This window comes from Lampetra fluviatilis, chromosome 74, assembly GCF_964198595.1.
Source record: "Lampetra fluviatilis chromosome 74, kcLamFluv1.1, whole genome shotgun sequence".
In the NCBI taxonomy this organism is placed as follows: Eukaryota; Metazoa; Chordata; class Hyperoartia; order Petromyzontiformes; family Petromyzontidae; genus Lampetra; species Lampetra fluviatilis.
The window spans coordinates 1536227-1558148 of record NC_136348.1 but is presented as its reverse complement, the minus strand read 5'-3'; the positions used below and the strand labels follow the sequence as shown (position 1 = coordinate 1558148).

The following is a 21922-nucleotide window of genomic DNA, read 5'->3' as shown; positions in this document are numbered from 1 at the left end:
CGTGCGATCCAATTGTGGAATATGTGAAACGGAAGGTGCAGGATCAGGATGGGATTAAAATTATTTGAATAACTCTTTGGTGGTATTAGGATCAAGCTGTCCACTATTGGATGAATGTTCCATCTCAATTGCATCAAATAGCAATATCCAGTATGAATGTATAAAATAATCGCACAAATCAATATTAGCCATTGAAATAATGAATCGTTACAATTGTAATGACTCCAGACTCTGACTGCAGAGGGTTCTTTTTTTTAGCCTTTAACGCGGTTTCAGACCCCAGGCGTCACGATATAGCAACGACGACGACGAGACAGCAACCAGCCAACACAGCCACAAACCTCGTTCCTCCCCCTCTCTCATTCTCGGCGTGAACCTCCGCCCACACTTGGTCTCGCCTTCCCTTCTCGAACTCTCTCTATCTTGTTGTCACCACTTGTCCCTTAGTTGATGCACCGTCTTTACATCACCCACCTCTATGACCTCTACCTGACCCCGCCATTGGCGGAGCAACTTGGGGGATTTTCCCGGTGGAACCTGTAGGCAATACAACCATGCCCTGTCCCCCACTGCCCATGGAAGCACGTGTTCCCGCCGCCCCGAGTTCTTTTCATGAGCGGATTGTGCTCTGGTGGGGAAAGGTCCTCGTTATGAATCGTTTCGCAAAGTTCAGGTCCAGAATACCGAAATATACCGGGAATCACCTGTTCTTAAAAAAAACATGCAAATTGATAACACTATAAACAATAACACTAAACATTAAACGACTATAAACTATCAACTGGTTTTATAATTATACCACCATAAACAGAGGTACGGTATTTAAATCTCATTAGAAGTATTAAAATCGCACTCTACACATATGTATGTAAATGATCTGTTCAATCGAACCGGGGGAGGGATATGTGAATTGTGGGGGGTACAGGGCAAGAATCGCATTCAAATTTTAGAAGAACACTATGGTCGTATTAGCATTTTAATGGGCTTTAATGTATGTTATGTGCAAATGCAAATCGTTAGTCGTAAATGCGAGGGAGGGGTTAAGAGGTGCACGTTTAATTCAGTGTTGTGTTTAGAATGCGTCTAGACAAGGAAGGTGACTTGTCCTACACGGGCAGCCAAAATGATTACAATTTCTGTCATCAAACAGTGTGAGTTCATCACATGAGTAGTATTCGCTGAGCCATGATGACATTAACCTATATACAGTTATGGTTAAACAAAGTAATATTTAGTCACTTAATTCTCAGTTCAGACATGATCATCGCAATCATTTTCAAAGACGTGTGCGGTCCCGCGAGAGCAGTGCCCGGCTACAAAATAGCCGGGCAGCAGAAGCAGCAGAATCAGAAGTAGCAGCGTCGCCCTCGAAATGTGATGTTGCTGCTGTTGTTGCTGCTGTTGTTGCTTCTTTTGAAGTTATATACGCAGGGAGGTGGTGGTCCGTGATGGGATGACGCCTTTGATAAAATACTCCGATCAAACGCACCCGATTGACGCCCTTGATTGTCGCATTTGATCAACTCTGACATTGTAAACTCTCACATGTTTAACTCAAACATATAATATTATATATCATGCTCTCATGCCCTTTGGATTGCACCCGTTGGGTTGCACTCCCTCGTCGAGGAGGCCGCTCTCCTCCTATTCTACGGTTACATGCTTATTTCTTACATTAACATCATGCTAATCTCTCACACTGTGGTCGTACGTATGGTAAGTGAATATGCGAACCAGAGGTAGGATATGCAGGATAAGAATCGAATTACAAATTTTCGAATCCCGAAACGACTGATTGTCCGCTTAACAGCCTATCCTGTAGACAACCATTGGTGATAGTGTTGTTTGAGAGCAGCTATTAAAGTCGTTTTGGCAAACGAGGTGGTGGCTGGGCAAACCATGCCTCGCTGTTGATCTTCGGAGTGATGACGGATACAAACCAGACCAAGCGGAGACCACGTTCCAGATCGGATTTTGGTTACTGATGTTAGAGTGATTGTATTGCAAGTGTGTGTGGTGCCACAGCGACGGGGCCGCTCTGCCGAGCCAGGGAGCCGCCCTGCTTCCACCGCGGCACTGCCCCCCATCACCCCCCCCACATAAACACGCACCCGCACCCACGTAGGGCCTCGTGGTCGGGTCACCTACCCTGAGTTTTCACCCGAGGGCCCCTAGGGGGGTTACCCCACGGTTTCTCAGGGCCAGGGAATTGGACAGGACCCTTCCCAGGCCAAGTAACACTGCGGCGCCGTGGGCGGATTTGAGATCGCACGACCACGGCGAGCTCAGAGAGCCCCGCAGTTAGAAACGCATACAAACACAAACACGGGTCAGCAGGGCAGATAGCTGGGATCAGGACCCGGGACGACTGATTGGTCGAAAGGTCAAAGGCCGGCGGGATCGCAAAAGAGTGGGAAATCCTAGGCTCAGGATTGGTCGAGAGACCAAGGCGGTCGGGACGGGGGCGCCTAGCCTTTGATGTGGATAGCTTAAAAGAAAACGCAGGGGCAGTAGGGAACTCTCTTCTTCTGGAGTTTGGACACGGGGTTAGCGACGAAGGAGTCATCGGGCGAGCCGCTAGATTGTCTGCAGGACGATCTGAGCGCCGCAAGGTCACCAAGGACTACAGACGGTATCGTGTTGCGCGCCTTACAACACCTCAGAGCGGAGAGTAGGATCCGTAGGAGAGGGTTAGTTCGGGGTAAGGACGAGTAGGAAAGCGGTTTAGCAGAGAGCGCAGCATAGAATAGGGTTACACGGCACCAGAGTGTGGGTTAGAAGCGCCTTGCTGGCCCGCACACACACACGGGTGGCTCGGTTGGTTAGCAAGGGCTAATAAAATCTCGAGCGTAGTAACAAAACCGTGTTGTTGGGTGTTTTTGGAACGTGGTATTAGCGTGCACTGCATTCGCGGGTGTGTGGTCGTTGTAAGCGTAAAGGCCGTGGTCTCTGTACGATTGTGCGGGTACGGAGGTGTGGGTGTTAACGCCCGGGGAGCGCACAGTGTATTTGTATAAACGCGCGGCCGCGCAAGAGGGGGGTTTTACGTGCTCTCGCTCGAGCGTGTGCCCCGCTTGCGTGTGCGAAACCGCTGTGCGCATTGAAGCTGTTAGCTTTGTGCGATCGTGCGCGTGCTCGTTACCTGCGTAAAGTGCGGCGCGGTGGTGGGCCCCTGACCCCCAACCCCGCGGCTCGAGCACGTAATCGGCTGCGCATTGTTGTACGGTTTATCTCGCGCGCACGGCGGCGGCAACTTGAGTCGTTGCGTCGGCATGTGCCCCGCTTGCGTGTGCTCGTGTGATCTCGTGTTATAAGTGTGAACGCGTGTGGTACGGTGTATGCGTAAGCTCTCGGCGTGCGAAATCGGCGTACCCCAGGTGCGCGATCGTAACGTGAGCGGCCAGCGCGGCGCAGAGCGGCGCAGGAGTGGGTATCGCGTGTGGAGCTGTACGTGTGTGCGCGCACGTTCGCGACGTGTGTAATACAGGTGCGCGATCCTAACGTGAGTGGTCAGTGTTGAGTAAGTGCCGTGCAGAGCTGTGTGGGGGTGTGCGCGCACGTGGTTAACCATGCCTGCTACGCGGACCCGCGGTGGAGGGGAATCCTCGGGCGACGGCTCCCACACCATGGGTGAGGAGCCTAGCGGCGGTTCGCTTAGCCGCGGGGGGCGATTGATGATGTTAGCCCGGCCGTTAGCATTGTCGAGGGAGGGATGTCGGGGGCTAGCGACCCCCACATATTGGTGTCAGAAACGGGACGATCCCCCGCACCCCCAAGGGAAAGAGGCCCCCCAACCCAGGTTAAAATCAAATGCACATTTACGGGCAAAGGAATTCCATCATGGAAATCGTTTGCCCGCAGCATCAGGGGGGCTAAAAAGATTAATGGGTGGTCGGATGAGGAGGCGTTGCAGCAGTTAGAGATACATTTAGATGGGCGGGCAGCTGACTTTGTAGAAGCTTTGCCCGCAAGCGCACAAACTCAGTGGGAAAAATTAATGTGCGAACTCGAACGGCGCTTCGGCGCCTATGACGAGGAGGATGCGCAGGCGGCCTTAGAGGCACGCCGCCGCCAGCCCGGCGAGGATCTGCGAGATTACGCCGAGGATGTACGCATGTTGACCCAGCTCGCGTACCCAGAGTACGAGGCCAAAATAATTGAGGGCCTCGCCGCCGGTAAAATCCAGCGATATTTGGCACGCACCCCGTGGTGGCAGCCAAATGTAGACGGTGCACGCCTCTCCTTTAACACCCTCGTCGAGCGCGCGCGCAAATGCGAGAAACTCTCGGGTGAGCGCGCGCAGCCTCGAGGGAGGGGACGAGAGTGCGCCGTAGCGAGCCTACTCTCCGACGAGGAGGAAGAGATCGCCATCGCAGTAAGGGGACGGGCAAGGGAGCCCCAGAGACCCAGCGAGACCACCCCAGGGTGGGTAGCCGGGTTACAGGCTGGCATAGGAGATATACGCGAGGAAGCGAATAAAAATATGACCAAGCTGCAGTCCTCCGTAGAGACCATCCGATCCGAAATGGGGGACCTACGCGCCACGGTAGGGGGGTTATCTGGAAGGGTGGCCCGACTAGAGGCGGAGGGTGGACAGCGGCGTAATGGGGGGGGAGGGAGTGGGCAGGGGGCCCACTACGGAGCCGCCCCCCCTCCTCGGGCATGTTATATGTGCGATCGCCGAGGGCATCTAGTGAGAGACTGTCCTGAAATCACCCGAGCTAGGCAGGCGCGGGGGTTAAACTCCAACGCCTCCTAGTGAGCAGACCAACTAGGGGTGCAATCGACGCGGTCCCAATACAAATAGACGATAATGAGAATAATGGCGAGCGAGTGATCTCCACACAGGTTCCAGCAACAACGCCCACGGAAACGGTGACTCCTGGCGACTGGCTGCGGGAGCTGGTGGCGGGGATCACGGGGGCCACGTCGCTGGTGGAAGGGGAGGTAAACCGAGTGCGTACCCGAATCCTGCTGGACACGGGGGCGGTGGCCTCGCTCGTGAGCGCAGAGCACTGCAGCGCGATCGGGGTCGACGTGCGTCACCTGCAGGCCCCGGACCGCGCGCTGCACACGGCGAGCGGAGCCGGAATGGGGTTGCTAGGGAGAGCCACCCTAGAGGTCCGCATAGGCAGCCAGGTGTGCACCCAGGAGTTCTACGTGTCGAGTGCGTTGTGTCACGAGTGTATCGCAGGTACCGACCTCCTAGAACGGTTGGGACTCAACGTGCAACCCCGCCAGCGATGCGCCACCATGGAGAGCAACGGCGAGCGGATACCGTTCCTGGGACGAGAACCAACGCGCCTCCGCTTTGCACCTGTGGCCGCTATCCTGGCGACGGCAGTCACCATCGGCCCGCTCACCGAGATGCTGGTGCCGGTGGCAACATCCCCCACCGACCCCGCGCTCCGACCATCAGGAGAGGTAATGCTAACTCCTCACCCGGAGTTGGCAAAACGGTATGGGCTTGTGGGATCCGCCACGTTGGTAAACGCCGATGGGGACCGATTGTTTATGCGGATGTTTAACCCTCACAGTACCCCAGCGATACTGCGGCGGCGCACCCCGATAGCCACCGTACACCCCCTGCACGCACGCCACTCTGACGACTCGGTGTTCGCACTCTGGGCTGAGGACCCCGGTCGTCCTGAGGGTGACCAGGACCTGGCCTGGCGAGTCGGTCCGACTCCCCGAGCCGATGTCATTCCCCTGCTCGACGCGTTACATGTACCATGGGCGGATTTACCTAAGGGAGAGGCCGATCGGCTGCGCGAGTTACTGCGGGAGTATGCCGACGTATTCAGTGAACACGACTCGGACGTGGGTCGGACCGATCTTGTTAAGCACCAAATTGACACCGGTGCAGCCCGACCCATCAAACTCCCTGCGTACCGAGTGGGCGCACCCGAACGCGCCCAAATCAAAGAGGCAGTTGGGGACATGCTTCGCGATAACATAATTCAGCCCTCGGCGAGCCCCTGGTCAGCCCCAGTGGTGCTAGTAACGAAAAAGGATGGGTCAACCCGGTTCTGCGTCGATTACCGTAAACTAAATGCAGTCACGTTCGGCGATGCCTTCCCCATACCCCGCATCGACGACACCTTCGACAGCCTCGCCGGAGCGCAATATTTTTCCACCCTCGATCTCGCGTCTGGGTACTGGCAGGTGGAGATGGCGGAGGAGGATCGGCCGAAAACCGCATTCACCACCCCGATGGGGCTATTCGAGTTTCGAGTACTCCCGTTCGGACTCACCAATGCGCCCGCGACGTTCCAGCGGCTGATGGAGTTGGTGATGCGGGGCTTGCAGTGGGAACAGTGCCTGATTTACTTGGACGATGTGATCGTGTTCAGTAGATCTTTGTCTGAGCATTGGTCCAGGCTTCGAGAGGTGTTCCAGCGACTGCGAGCGGCTCATCTCAAGCTCAAGCCACGTAAGTGTTACATCGCACAACGCGAGGTGGGGTACCTCGGGAATCGTGTCAGCGAGGCAGGCGTGCACACCGATCCGGAGAAGGTACGCGCCGTAGTGGAGTGGCCACGGCCAAGGAATCTGACGGAGATCAGATCTTTTTTGGGGCTCGCCACCTATTATCGTCGATTTGTAAAGGGATTCAGCGAGATTGCACGCCCTCTCACCCAACTCACCTCCCCTAAGCACCCTTACCAGTGGACGGGGGCCTGCCAGACGGCCTTCACCACTCTCAAAGATCACCTCACCCACGCCCCCACCCTCGCTTTCCCCGATTTTACCACCGATTTTATTTTGGACACCGACGCCTGCAGCAGCGGGCTGGGCGCGGTGTTGTCACAGGTACAGGATGGGGACCTTGAGTGGGGCTGAGCTGAACTATTGCGTGACCCGCCAAGAGTTGTACGCCGTGATTTTCGCGTGCAAACAGTTCCGGCCGTATTTGTACGGCCGGAGATGTCGCGTACGCACTGACCATTATGCTTTTCAGTTCCTTCTTACATTCAAGGAGCCGCGGGGGCAGATGGCCCGTTGGTTGGCGCAGTTGCAGGAGTACAACCTGCAAATCGAGTATCGGGCTGGCCGGACGCATGCAAACGCGGACGCCTTGTCGAGGCGGCCCACGGTGTACGCCGAGACAAGGGCGGAGGAGGCCTGCCCGTGTTTCACGGGGGGACGCTGCCGGCAGGCAACGGACCCCCGAGAGGCCGCGGCCACTGACCCCCCCCCCAGCGATAGAGAGTGCAGTGTGCGCCACAGAGACCCTCACAGGTGGCACCGAGGATCCCGTCGACCGCCCGGCAAGCGCGGGACCCGCGGCTCGGGACCCGATCGGACGGATCCAGGAGGACGTCGGTTGCGCCTTCCCGGGCCTAAACGACGAGCAGCTGAGACAGACCCAGCAGCGAGATCCGGATCTGGCGGCAGTGGAGGCGGCACTGCGGGAGGAAAAGAGCGCCCTACCAGGACCCTGGAGCGGTTTGTATGCCCGGTTGTGTGTGCAGAACGGAGTGGTACGGGAGTTAACCGAGGCCGGCCAGCCGGGGTGCATCTGTGTTCCTGCCCAGGTGCGACCCCAGCTGCTACGGCTGGTGCATGACCACCCACTCGGGGGCCACGATGGGGAACGACGCACTCGAGAGACACTGCGTCGCCAGTATCTCTGGCCCAAATTGGCACAAGACGTGGCGGCCTGGGTACAGGGCTGCCGCGCCTGACAGCAGTGCGGGCCAAAATCGGCACGATACCAGGTACCCCTAAGGCCGTTCCGCGTCAGCCGCACGAATCAGCTGGTCGGGATCGACCTACAGGGGCCATTCCCGCGATCCCATCGAGGCAACCGGTATATCCTGGTCGCAGTAGAGTATTTCACCCGCTACCCCGTGGCAGTGGCCATCCCTGATAAAACGGCCTTGGTGGTGGCCCGGGCATTTGTGGAACATTACGTACTGAAGCACGGGATCCCAGAACGAGTCCTCACCGACCAGGGTAGCGAGTTCGAGGCCGAGCTGTTCCAGGCACTGTGCCGAGAATTCGGAATCCAGAAGGACCGAACCACAGCGTACCACCCCCAAGCGAACGGTATGGTAGAGCGCATGAATCAGACCCTAGCGGGGAAACTCAAACGTATGGCAGCCGCAAATCAACGGGATTGGGACGAACACCTCCCCTACGCCCTTTTCGCCTACGCCACCACCGTACACACGTCGACGGGACAAACCCCGTTTTTAATGATGTTCGGCCGTGAGTCTCGTTTACCCGCAGATCTGCTATTCGGCGTCCCTTCCCCCCAGCCGGAGGAGGGAAGCCGCCCCGTGGAACACCTGTTGGAGACCCTGCGAGAAGCCCGAGGCCGAGCATACCCGCAAGGGGAAGCCGCGCATCGGCGGCAGGAACAGGGCACCCGACCCCGCATGGAACCCCCCTTATTCCTGACAGGTGCTAAGGTGTGGCTACACACCCCTCGCGTCGGGGCCGGGCAGGTGGGGAAACTGACGACCTACTGGCGGGGACCCTGGACCGTGGTGCGGCAGATATCCCCCTGGACGGTACTAATTTATTGCGGGGAGAGGGATCGAGAGACGGTGGTCAACGTCCGCCGCTTAAAACCGTGGAAAGCGGCCCCGGCGAGAGAGAACCCCGTCACCCGAAGGCCCCGAAATCCCGGAGTACCCGCACCCCTCGTGCTGGGGGGCCTCGCACCCTACATGGGCCCCGCCGGGCCCCCGAGACGCCCCGACCCCGCCAGGGGACGGCGCGGACGACGGCCCCTAAACCCCTCCGCTTCTGAGTTTGTACCCCAGCCCGCAGGTACCGAGGGACAGGGAGAGCCGCTGGAGTGGAGGAGGAGGCCGCCGCAGGAGCTGCAGAGGACGGAGCCACCAGCCCCGAGACCAGCCACGAGGTCCGGACGGACCCCCCGGACCCCGCAGCGTTTCCTCGTGGGCGCGGCTCAAGCAAGGTGCTCCAGTCAACCCGGGACGGGGACCAGCACCTCGGGGGGCTATGTCATGCCGCCGCCACGAAGCCGTTCAGCAGGCGCCCCATCTCCGACCTCGCCACCACCAAGCGACGGAGCCGACCCCGCGTCCCCCTCACCTCACCTCACATGAACACACCCGCACGCATTTCCCCCCCCCCCATAGAGCTCCGAGGGGAGGTCACCTGGCCGACCGGTTTTTATCCGAGAAGCCCTTATCGGGATTAAACTTTCACGGTTTCCGGCAACCTAGGGAATTGGACGACCTCCCCCGACGCTACTTTGCACCGCGGCGCTGCGACCGGCCTTAAGATTGCAAGGTCGCAGCGAGGGGCCACTCGGCCACCGCGGGTGAAACGCATCCCACACACCCCACACACGCAAGTATCGATGGGGCAGGCAGAGGGAATAAGCATTGTGATGGAGGAGCATCATTAGAAAACACGCAGCGCATCTGAATTGCATAATCAGGCACCCCCGCACAGGGAGCAGAGGGACGGCATAATTACGCTCGGGCACGCAGGCACCATTGTTAGGGAAGTTAAAGGATAAGGCTGTTAGTATGACTAATCGGGAGAGCGGGGTCACGCGGGGAGCCGTGCACAAACTCCCACGGCGCACCTTTGTGACGGACGCCGCCGCATAAACTGCGATAATGGTGGGGCCTGCGTGAGAAAGGGATTGATTGGAATTTTCGCCGCGCAGGTTGAGCATTAAGTAGCATATCAAAAGCGCCCTGAACCGCGGTGCGCGTGCCAGAGGGTCGCGAGCCTATTGTCCAGAGCCGCATTCCCTTTGAGGTAAGGAGGATAAATGGGGAGCGCAAAGGGGAAATCGCGCTCTTACTCCTGCGCCAGGCGACCAGACGCAGCTCCAGCTCTGCCTCCGGACGTCCGCGCGACGTGCCCCGACGGCATAGAGGAAAAGCCACAGGACGACCGAATACTTCGACCCGTGAGTAGCAAGGTGACAGGGTATCGTAAGCCGATAAATAGGGAATAGGTCCAGGGGAAGTAGGATAGGCCAGCCTCGTCGACTCATACTGACATAACATTAAATTACCAGGTAGCAGATAATAAATCATTAATAGCGAAGCGTGGTCTCGCGTGATCTTGTCGTGCAGCGTGAGCGTGTGGGGGCGCGGGTGCACACAGTGGTTCGCCACGTGAGTGAGCGCTGCGCGGAGCTGAGCGCGTGGGGAAGCGTGTGTACGCAGTGGTTCTGTAGTGCTGCGGCTCGCCTCGGGGGAGCGCTGCGCAGAGCGGTGCGCGTGTGTTCACTACGTATATGATACAGGTGTGCGATCACAACGTGAGTGCTCCGTGGTGAGTGGGTGCCGCGGGGAGCTGTGTGTCGGATACGGGTGCGCATTGGTAACGTGGTTATTCGACGTGGTGGCGAGTGCCGCACAGGGCACGCTCGCAGCGTGCGAGAGCTTTACGTAGCGGCGTAAAGAGGGGGAGTATGGCGTTTGTTTGATGATGCCGTGCGCACGTATGCTTGCAGCGTGGGAGCGCTGCGTGAAGCCGTATGGGTAGGGGCGTCGCGTTCGAAGGCCGGCGAAACCCTAGCGGGTATTAGGGAGGTGGGGTAACATAAACGGAATAGGGGATGATGGCGGGAGAGACCCCGGGGGCCAACGGCCCCCACAGCTCCATTTATGTTCCATCTCAATGACATCCAATAGCAATATACAATATCTGCATATGTTTCAATAAACGCACAAACTCAATATAAGCCCGTGATCATTGCAATTGTAATGACTACACAGCCCCGAACCTCGTTCCTCCCCCTCTCTCATTCTCGGCGTGAACCTACGCCCACACTTGGTCTCGCATTCCCTTCTCGAACTCTCTCTCTATCTTGTTGTCACCACTTGTCCCTTAGTTGATGCACTGTCTTTACAGCACCAACCTCTATGACCTCTACCTGACCCCACCATGGGCGGAGTAACTTGGGGGACATACAGATATGTACGTAAATTATCTGTTCAATCGAACCGGGGGTCGGATATGTGAACCGCATTCCAATTTTACATCTCCCACCTCTATGACCTGTACCTGAACCCGCCATGATCGTCGCATTTGATCAACTCTGATATTGTAGACTCTCACATGTTAAGCTCTATCATAGTGAAACATAATAATATTATAACCTATGAACTACAACCTATCCATTGTAACGCTGTAAAAGAATATTACCTATCGGGTTTCACTCCCTCGTCGAGAAGGCCGCTCTCTTCCTTTTCTAAAGTTACATGCTAATTTCTCTGCATTCACTTTAAATCGAGGACAAAGTTTTTCCATTTATTCAAAATAAGCGCACAATTACACACTGAGATGCACTTACATATTCATGCATGAAGCACAATGGGCACATTACCCTTCGGTATGTTAATAGACATGCGGATTGTACCTTCCAAAATTAACAATCGAATGCAAATATCCTGAAAGACAAAACATTGGATCCTAGGGGGGGAGTTATAAGGCGGCTCAGAAGCAGAGCTCGATGCCATTTCGAGAGGGAACTTGATGAGGTTGGACGCTCGACTCGTCGATCTGCTGATCGCCCTTCAACCGCGAGACAACGCAGCCTGGCGAGCACAATTGCTGTGTCGACAGTGAGGCGACTTTGCGTCGAGAAGTTCGTGGCGACATCTTCAGACGGGTTCCAGACATCGATATACCGTGAATCTCCAAGTAAGTGTCTATTTTCGCGATTAAACTCTTAAACGTGTTCGCCGTCACATTAGCGAGATTTTTTTGCATCTCGGTTAGAGTGTCGTTCTAGTTTTAGCAGTTAACAAAATCTAAAACTCAAAGCTAAACATCCTTGCGGCCGATAGCGTACATTTGACTAGATAACACCGCTGCTTTTACTACGCTCACATGGAGCAGAGAGGCTCTCCACAGCCCCACGCACACGGAGGCAAGAAGCCATTCAATTGCTCTGTGTGTGAGAAGTCCTTTTCACGGCCATCACATCTTCAGAGACACCAGAGAACACACACGGGCGAGAAGCCATTCCTGTGCTCTGTGTGTGGGAAGGCATTTGCACAATTGTCAACTCTTCAAACTCATGAGAGAACACACACGGGCGAGAAGTCATTCCAGTGCTCTGTGTGTGGGGAGGCATTTGCACACGCGTCAACTCTTCAAGACCATCAGAGAACACACACGGGCGAGAAGCCATTCCTATGCCCTGTGTGTGGGAAGGCATTTGCACAATCGTCAACTCTTCAAGACCATCAGAGAATACACACGGGCGAGAAGCCATTCCTGTGCTCTGTGTGTGGGAAGACATTTGCACGCTCATCAACTCTTCAAAATCATAAGAAAACACACACGGGCGAGAAGCCATTCTTGTGCCCTGTCTGTGGGAAGGCATTTTCACAGTCGTCAACTCTTAAAAGGCATCAGAAGGTCCACAACGATAGGAAACTGAAATCAAAAGCTGAAATTCAAGGTGCTGCAATGAGCCTTGAAGAAGTTTCCACCTTCGATCCCATGCAGTTGGATCCCGAGAGATGGCTGGATGTAATGGAGTGGCTCGAGAGTCAACCAGAGAGCTCAGGGTGACTGACAAAATATTATGTCATGTGGCTATACCTTTTAATCCGTATCGAGTACTTTTGTGTGTAATTTTTACCATTTTAGTTTAATTACGTGCATAGTGGTGGTTTGTAATGTTATCGGATTACGTGCCGAAGTGGTGTGATGAGCACTGGTTGTGAGAGGGTTCAATTGTAGTCGTTAAGTGTCCCTGTTGAGCTAAAGTTGGAATGCGTCTGTAGGTACATCTTTACTCAACATTTTAAACGTTTTTTCCAAGTATATAGCTTTTTTTGATTGCTATTAATCGACTTTAGATAGACGATTTCAGGATGTATATTGATGACGCGTTCGTTGGATATATGGCCTTGACTTCAACATAGACGCACAGTGAACAAATGTGGTGAACTAATAAGGAAATCATGGGGAGTGATACTTTAACGCTTTGGTATTCCTGGAACGGAAATAGTTTGCATTGTACTGGAAATGTGTGAAAATAGGACGTAATAAATATTCCCTTCGAGTTTTGACGTAAAAATGATTGCAGATGAATAAAAACGTATTTTTAACAAATGTTTGTCCGGTCTTTATTTTATAATGTTCCTAGAAAAAACATGTTAAGATAATTTCAGGTGGAGGATCTCCGTCACACAAGTGTGCTCTTAAACGGCAGCATCTTGGCTGTCTACCCGATTAACACGTGTTCCTTGAGGGGAAAGGTCCCCGTAGTTAACCGTTCATCAACGTACCAGTCCCTAATCCCGAAGTATGTCGGGGATAAACTGTACTTTAAAACATGTAAACTGTAATACTATAAACTATAACACTAAACATTAAACGATTATTAACTAGTGTTTTAATTTATAACCATATAAACGGAGGTAAGGTATTATAATATCATTAGAAGCATTAGAATAACAGTGTGGTCGTATAAGAATCACGCACAAACCCATTCTTAACTCATGATATTATGAATCACAAATTGTGACAAAGCGAAATTCCCACAAGCAAAACACCACGCTCACGTGACGAATTCTTAAACAAACTCAAGTGACAGACCTAAAAAAAACGCGGCAAAAAAAACAACCTCAATGGACAAATCGTTAAAACAGACAACACACGCACGTTAGTAACGTAGGTAAAAATAATAATAAAATAAAATAATAAATGAAAATAACTAAATTAAATCATGACGTTTCGGAAGCAACAAAAGCCTCCGTCATCAGGTGTAACTTCTGTAGCGTGTGAAAAAAGCTATTCAGGGAGGAGCCAATGAGTGGGGGGGGGGGGGAGAAAACCACCCCCCCCCCCCGACTCATTGGCTCCTCCCTGCCCAGCACCCGATATAAAAAACACGTGTCTTGAATAGCTTACAGTAATTTTACTGGAGCAGTTACACCTGACGACGGAGCCTTGTGTTGCTTCCGAAACGTCGTGATTTAATTTAGTTATTTTCATTTATTTTTATTTTATTATCATTTTTTTACCTCCGTGATTTTAGCGAAAGAAAGCGTCAAATCAAAATTAGAATATAATTAGAAGTATTAGAATCACAATGTGATCGTAATAGAATCACACTCTGCGCATATTTACGTGTAGTGTACGTGCAAGCGAACTGTGCTCGTATGTACGTATGTAATATGCATATGTAATATGTCCTTTGGACATGCGAACCGGAGGTCGTATATGCGAACTGGCGGGTGCTGGATTAGGATCGGATTAAAATGATTAGAATAACACTATGGTCGTATTAAAATTACACTGAGCTAGAATGTATGTTATATGTAGATGCACATCTGGAGTCGTAAATGCAAAATGGGAGTTGCGCGGTTTTGATCGCATTAAAATGATTATAATAACAACGTGGTCCTATTAGAATCACGCCATCTACTGCTGCTGATGTTTGGGTGGCGGCTTCCGATTCGGGCTCAGCTCTTCCTTTACTCGCCTGGATGGTGCCGCGGGACGCAGCGTCTCATCCGACAGGCGTTGCAGCAGCTGGGTGATGGCATCCGTGAGTTTGTCAACTTTCTCTTCAAGTTGAGGCTGTCTCCCTCGTGGTCTCCTCCCTCTGGGCGTGATGTGGGTTGCTCATGGCCGAGTTTGAGCTGCATGTTGAATCGGGTGTAGACGTTATTTTAGCAACATATTAAGTACAGTGTTGTGTTTAGAATGCGTCTAGACAAGGAAGGTGACTGGTCCTATACGGGCAGCCAAAATCATTACAATTTATGTCATAAAACAGTGTGAGTTCATTCATGAGTAGTATTCGCTGAGCCATGATGACACTAACATACATACAGTTACTAGCAGTCCCCGCCCGCTTCGCGGGCGGTGTGTACATGCTTGGTTGGTGGGGAATTGAAAGTGGCTGGACACAATATACATTATGATATCTCTTTTACCAGTGGCAAAATATGATAGTAGGTTTTTACCCTTTTAACTGGTACAAAACTGACACCTTTATTCAACTGTCCAACTTCAAGGACAGTGCATATTATCATCCTTATCAGAGTTGCTTCTTTTTGTTTGCTTTTTTGACTACTTGTGTTGTGGTCATTGCAAACATGATGCCTTGAATAAAGGGTGTCAGTTTTGTACCAGTTAAAAGGGTAAAAACCTACTATCACAATATACATGTTTTGGTGATTGTTTTATGTTTATTTTTGTGAGGTTATATGAATTTTTATGAGACGCTCAATCGACAATATTCAAGAATGCAACTTATTCAATAATAGAATGCAACTCATTGAAATATCTGGCGATACACGATATTCTTCGTGTACACTCCGTCTTCCTCCTCGTCGTCAGGTCCGTCAATAAGCGCCTTGATGTTGGACCTTGCCGTGACTCGCGATAGTGTCACGTACAGTTGGCCGTGCGAGAAGCATGGCGTTGGTAGATAAAAAATCCCAGGTTGTGAACAGTTTGCCCTTGCGCCTTGTTGATGGTCATCGCGAATGCTGGGACAATGGGGAACTGTTTGTGCCGAAGTTGAAATGGGAAGTCCTTCGTGTCCAATTCGCGGCAGATATGGTTGTTCTCAAGCAGCGAGTCCAAGACCAAGTGTGGGTACTCGGATAGCTGCGGGAGGTCGTCAAAGTCCGACAGAGCCATCCCACCTGCCGTGAGGAACTCGTGGAGGCTGTGAAGGGTCTTGAACTTTACCATTTCTTTTATTTTCTTTGATGCTGCTAATCCTGCATAATGCACGGGTATAAGTAGTACTAATCACATACCTGCATTTCCCATATCCCCTCCCTTTGATGCTGCTAATCCTGCATAATGCACGGGCATAAGTAGAACTAATCACATACCTGCATTTCCCATATCCCCTACCTTTGATTCTGCTAATCCTGCATAATGCACGGGCATAAGTAGTACTAATCACATACCTGCATTTCCCATAAATATGCTAAATTCCTCTTGATATGCACATTTTTTTGTGAAGGCGCCCTATCCCCCCCTTCCAACCCAGCACGTGTGCTGTTTCATTCAGACGCTGTCGCCTCAACACACCTGGTTTTCACATGAGGACGGCTGCTTGCGTCGTGGCGGAAACGTCGTGAGAATTATGTTATTATGTTTTATTTTTATTATTTTATTACTTCCCTTCTACGTGACTTTACCGAAAGAACCAAGAATATTTACCATTTCTTCTTTGTTGGTCAGTTGGCGGTACTGGTACTCGTAATCACGATCCAATTCGTCGTAGAATTTATCCCAGAGAGCCTTCGTATCTGCTCTCATGGAATACAGCAGAATCGTAGCGAAGAGTTGACGAAGCTGGTACGGCATCTGAAAGAGCGAGGCTTCTTCCAGACACGCAACCCATTCGCGATCGCTCTTAAGGTAGCCTGCTCGCATGGCTGCGTCCAGCGGTTTGTTTTGTTTAATTTTATTCGTAACGCACCATCCATATGCGCTCCACCATCCACAATGCCCTTGCATCGCAAAGACACAGCTACGGTGTGCGTCAGCGTGTGCGCCATCCAGTGACATTGGTCAGCAATTGCACCGTTCCGATCGCACACAGGTTAGCCCCTGCATCCTCCGTCGGTATGTACACACACAGACAAATCCGTTATGGGGCCACCTATTTGTTTGTTATAAAAAAATATTTTGATGGTGTTTTTACGTTTACGTATACCCATTGTGGGTGTTTTACGCATGCATCAGATTTTTGGGTTCCTCACATATGATATCAGAGGTGTGGGTCACTCCATTTCTCAATCGAACAATAACGGGGATCGTTTCAGTTATGACAGCTTGCAGATAGAAACATTGCATGATAGTATACTAATAATGACAGAATTTGTACCCCAGTGGAGGGCATCCCCCACCCGGCGCTTCTTACCGGTACTGTGAGACTTACAAATCCAGACCTCGCGAGACAACGCAGCCTGGCGAGCACAATTGCTGTGTCGACAGTTAGGCGACTTTGCGTCGGGAGAGTTCGTGGCGACATCTTCAGACGGGTTCCAGACATCGATATACCGTGAATCTCCAAGTAAGTGTCTATTTTCGCGGATAAACTCTTAAACGTGTTCGTCGTCAAATTAGCGGTATTTTTTGCATCTCGGTTAGACGCGAGTGTCGTTCTTGTTTTAGCAGTTAACAAAATCTAAAACTAAACGCTAAACATCCTTGCGGCCGATAGCGTACTTTTGACTCAATAACACCGCTGCTGTTACGACGCTCACATGGAGCAGAGACGCTCTCCACAGCCCCACGCACACGGAGGCAAGAAGCCATTCAATTGCTCTGTGTGCGGGAAGGCATTTTCACGGCAATCAAATCTTCAGAGACACCAGAGAACACACACGGGCGAGAAGCCATTCCTGTGCTCTGTGTGTGGGAAGGCATTTGCACACTCATCACATCTTCAGATTCATCAGAGAACACACACGGGCGAGAAGCCATTCCCGTGCTCTGTGTGTGGGAAGGCATTTGCACAGTCATCACATCTTCAGAGTCATCAGAGAACACACACGGGCGAGAAGCCATTCCCGTGCTCTGTGTGTGGGAAGGCATTTGCACACTCATCACATCTTCAGAGTCATCAGAGAACACACACGGGCGAGAAGCCATTCCTGTGCTCTGTGTGTGGGCAGGCCTTTACACGGGCATCAACTCTTCAAACTCATCAGAGAACACACACGGGCGAGAAGCCATTCCTGTGCTCTGTGTGTGGGCAGGCCTTTACACGGGCATCAACTCTTCAAACTCATCAGAGAACACACACGGGCGAGAAGCCGTTCCTGTGTTCTGTGTGTGGGAAGGCATTTTCACTTTCAGCAAACTGCCAACGCCATCAGAAAACACATACGGGCGAGAAGTCATTCCTGTGCCCTGTGTGTGGTAAGACATTTGCACACTCGTCAACTCTTCAGACCCCTCAGAGAACACACACGGGCGAGACGCCATTCCTGTGCCCTGTGTGTGGGAAGGCATTTGCACGGTCATCAACCATGAACAGGCATCAGAAGGTTCACAATGATAGGAAACTGAAATCAAAAGTTGAAATTCAAGGTGCTGCAATGAGTCCTGAAGAAGTTTCCACCTTCGATCCCATGCAGTTGGATCCCGAGAGATGGCTGGATGTAATGGAGTGGCTCGAGAGTCAACCAGAGAGCTCGGGGTGACTGAAAACATATTATGTCACGTGGTTATACCTTTTAATCGGTATAGAGTACTTTTTGGTTATAATTTTGACCATTTTAGTTCTACAGTTTTTGGGAGAGTTTAGTGACGTGCACAGTGGTGGTTTGTAATGTTATCGGATTACTTGCCGAAGTGGTGTGAAGAGCACTGGTTGTGAGAGGGTTCAATTGTAGTCGTTAAGTGTTCCTGTTGAGCTAAAGTTGGAATGCGTCTGTAGGTACATCTTTACTCAACATTTTAGCTTTTTTTGATAGGTATTAATCGGCTTTAGATAGCCGGTTTTCAGAATGTACATTGATGGCGCGTTCGTTGGATATATGGCCTTGACTTCAACATAGACGCAGAGTGAACAAATGTGGTTAACTAATAAGGAAATCATGGGGAATTATATTTTAACGCTTTGGTATTCCTGGAACGGAAATGTGTGAACATAGGACATAATAAATATTCCCTTCGAGTTTTGACGTAAAAATGATTGTAGATGAATAAAAACGTATTTTTAACAAATGTTTGTACGGTCTTTATTTCATAATGTTCCTAGAAAAAACATGTTAAGAGATTTTTAGGTGGAGGATCTCCGTCACACAAGTGTGCCCTTACCCGGCAGCATCTTGTCTGTCTACCCGATTAACACGTGTTCCTTGAGGGGAAAGGTCCCCGTAGTTAATCCTTCATCAACGTACCAGTCCCTAATCCCTACTTATGTCGGGGATAAACTGTACTCTATAACATGTAAACTAATACTATAAACGATAACACTAAACATTAAACGATTATAAACTAGTGTATTAGTAGGTATTATAATATCATTAGAAGCATTAGAATCACAGTGTGGGCGTATAAGAATCGCTAATATGTATGTATAGTGTACATGCAAGGATCGGATACAATTATTACAATTACAACATGGTCATATTACAATCACGATTTTCACTGCGATATGTAATCGAATAACAAAAGACGGAATATATTTGTATAAATACACGCACAGAATCATAAACTCATGAGATTATGAATCGTTACAATTATTATAACAATCAAAAATTGTGACAAAACAAAATCCCACAATCAAAACACCACGCTCACGTGACGAATTCTTAAACAAACTGCAACACTCAAGTGACAGAACTCAACAAAAAAACGCCCAATAAAAAGAACAACATCAATGGCCAAATCCTAAAAACAGACAACACACGCACGTTAGTAGCTGTTAGAAGAAAACAACACCTAGCACCTTCAACTATACACATTATACATCCAACTCGTAAATGGGGCGGTATATGACAGCCTTCGCTGCTGTCGACGGGGCCAAGCAGCGAGTGTTTAACTCCATTGTTTCAGAATCCGTGTCATCACACGGCCACAGCGCCTTAGCCAAACTACATCTCCCGAACAAGGCAACCTTCCCTATGCTGTGTATTTTAGCAATATATTTACGGACGCACTTGAAGATACCAATTCGTCTTGAAAAGGCAGGCGACTTGTTCTACCAACACGATTTCAAATTTCTACCGAAATAAGTATGAGTTCATTCATGAGTAGTATTCACTAAGCCCCGGTTGCACTAACCTACACACAGTTATGATTAATCAAAGTAAACATTAGTCGCTCATCCCAGCTCAAACATGATCATACGAATTATTTCCAAATCCGTGTCGGGTCCCACGAGAATAGGGCACGTCCACAAACTCTCAAATTGTAAACTCACATTGCATACTCTAACATTATAAACTCTAAGAATATAACCTTTAAACTATGAGCTATACATTTCAACGCTTTAAAATAACACTACAAACTAGTGTCATAGTAAACTATAATGTTGTGTACTCGTATTACAGATTAGAACACCGTACATTGAATTGTGATATTCGAATCTCATTCGAATTCTTAGCTTCACACTCGTGAGTATGTAACATGTATGTAATATGCATGAATGTAATGTCTGTATGTAATATGTATGCATGTAATATGGACGTGCGAACCAAGGGTGGGATATGTGAAACGGAAGGTGCAGGATCAGGATGGGATTAAAATTATTTGAATAACACTTTGGTGGTATTAATATCAAGCTGTCCACTAATGGATGAATGTTCCATCTAAATGGAATCAAATAACAATATTCAGTATGAATATGTAAAATAATCGCACAAACCCAATATATATTAGCTCGAGCATCTACGAAGTAACAATATGAGGGCGAAGACCTGCAAGTTTATTCGAGTGTTGACGTTATTTTAGCTATATAGTTAAGTACACTGTATATGATAAGAATTCGTAGACAACCAAAATTATACCAAATTACGTCATAAATGAGTGTGAGCTAATTCTTCAGCAGTATTCGCTAAACACCGATGGCACGAACCTACACTAAGTTATGTTTAAACAAAGTCAACTTAAGTCGCTTAAATCTCAGCTCAGGATCATCTCTATTATTTCCATGAACGTGTGGGGTCCCACGAGAGCAGGGCCGGCCACAAAGATTCGGGCAGCAGTTTGAGCAGAAGCAGAAGTCGCTGCTTTGCCATCGAACGGTTTCGTAGCTGCTGTAGTTGCTTCTGTTACTGTTATATACGCAGCATGTTGATGTCCCGTGATGGGATAACGCCTTTGATGAAAAACTCTGATCCAACAAGTCACCTTTCTTGTCGAGACGCATTCTAAACACAATACTGTACTTAAATGTTGCTAAAATAACGTCTACACCCGATTCAACATGCAGTTCCACCTCGGCCATGAGCAACCCACAGCACGCGCAGAGGGAGGAGACCACGAGGGAGACGGCCTCAACTTGACGAGAAAGTTGACAAATTCACGGATGCCATCACCCAGCTGCTGCAACGCTTGTCGGATGAGATGCTGCGTCCCGCGGCACCAATCCGTCATCACTCCGGAGACAAACAGCGAGGCATGGTTTGGCCAGCCACCACCTCGTTTGCCTAAACGACTTTAATAGCTGCTCTCAAACAACACTGTCACCAATGGTGGTTTATGGGCTAGGCTGTTAAGCGGACAATCAGTCGTTTTGGGCAAGGCGTATGGGATAATACACACCTCTGTTATCCCATAAACACAATACACAGCAGCGGTAAGGCTGCCTTGTTGGGGAGATGTAGTTTGGGTAAGGTGCTTTGACTGGAGTTAGGCGATGTGACTGGGTTATCACACGGATTCCGAAAAGCAGCTTAGACGAAACGATCCACTGCGCTCCATCTCCCCACATGGACAACGACATTCTAAATTTTTAAAAAAATTAAAACATATTTTTAAATACATATTTGAAATAATGTGGTGTATATATGTTACCATGTGTGGTTGTTAAGATTTTTGTATGTGTATATATACTGTATATAGCATTTCGATTGTGTGTTGTAATTTTTATCATTTTTATCCGATCCTTGCACGGAGACTATACATACATATGAGCAGAGTGTGATTCTAATACGACCACACTGTGATTCTAATGCTTCTAATGAGATTATAATTCCTTACCTCCGTTTATATGGTTCTAAATTTAAACAATAGTTCATAGTCTTCTTGGTTCTTTCGGTAAAGTCACGTAGAAGGGACGTAATAAAATAAATCTCATTAGAAGTATTAAAATCGCACTCTACAGATATGTATGTAAATTATCTGTTCAATCGATCCGGGGGTCATATATGTGAACTGTGGGGGGTACAGGACAAATTTTAGAATAACAATATGGTCGTATTAGCATTTTACTGTGCTTGAATGTATGTTATGTGCAAATGAAAATCGT

The 21922-nt window shown here is 50.1% G+C and overlaps 1 protein-coding gene across 1 annotated transcript in view; it reads left to right on the top strand.

Annotated features, from left to right (window-relative positions):
• Window positions 1-21922, top strand: part of LOC144953340 (uncharacterized) — a gene marked incomplete at its 5' end in the record, with an annotated part of 276268 nt that overhangs the window by 149581 nt on the left and 104765 nt on the right. Inside the window, 2 exon segments of the mRNA XM_078883903.1 lie at window positions 11914-12372; window positions 17229-17990. Of these exon segments, the coding sequence (XP_078740029.1) occupies window positions 11914-12372; window positions 17229-17990 (1221 nt within the window).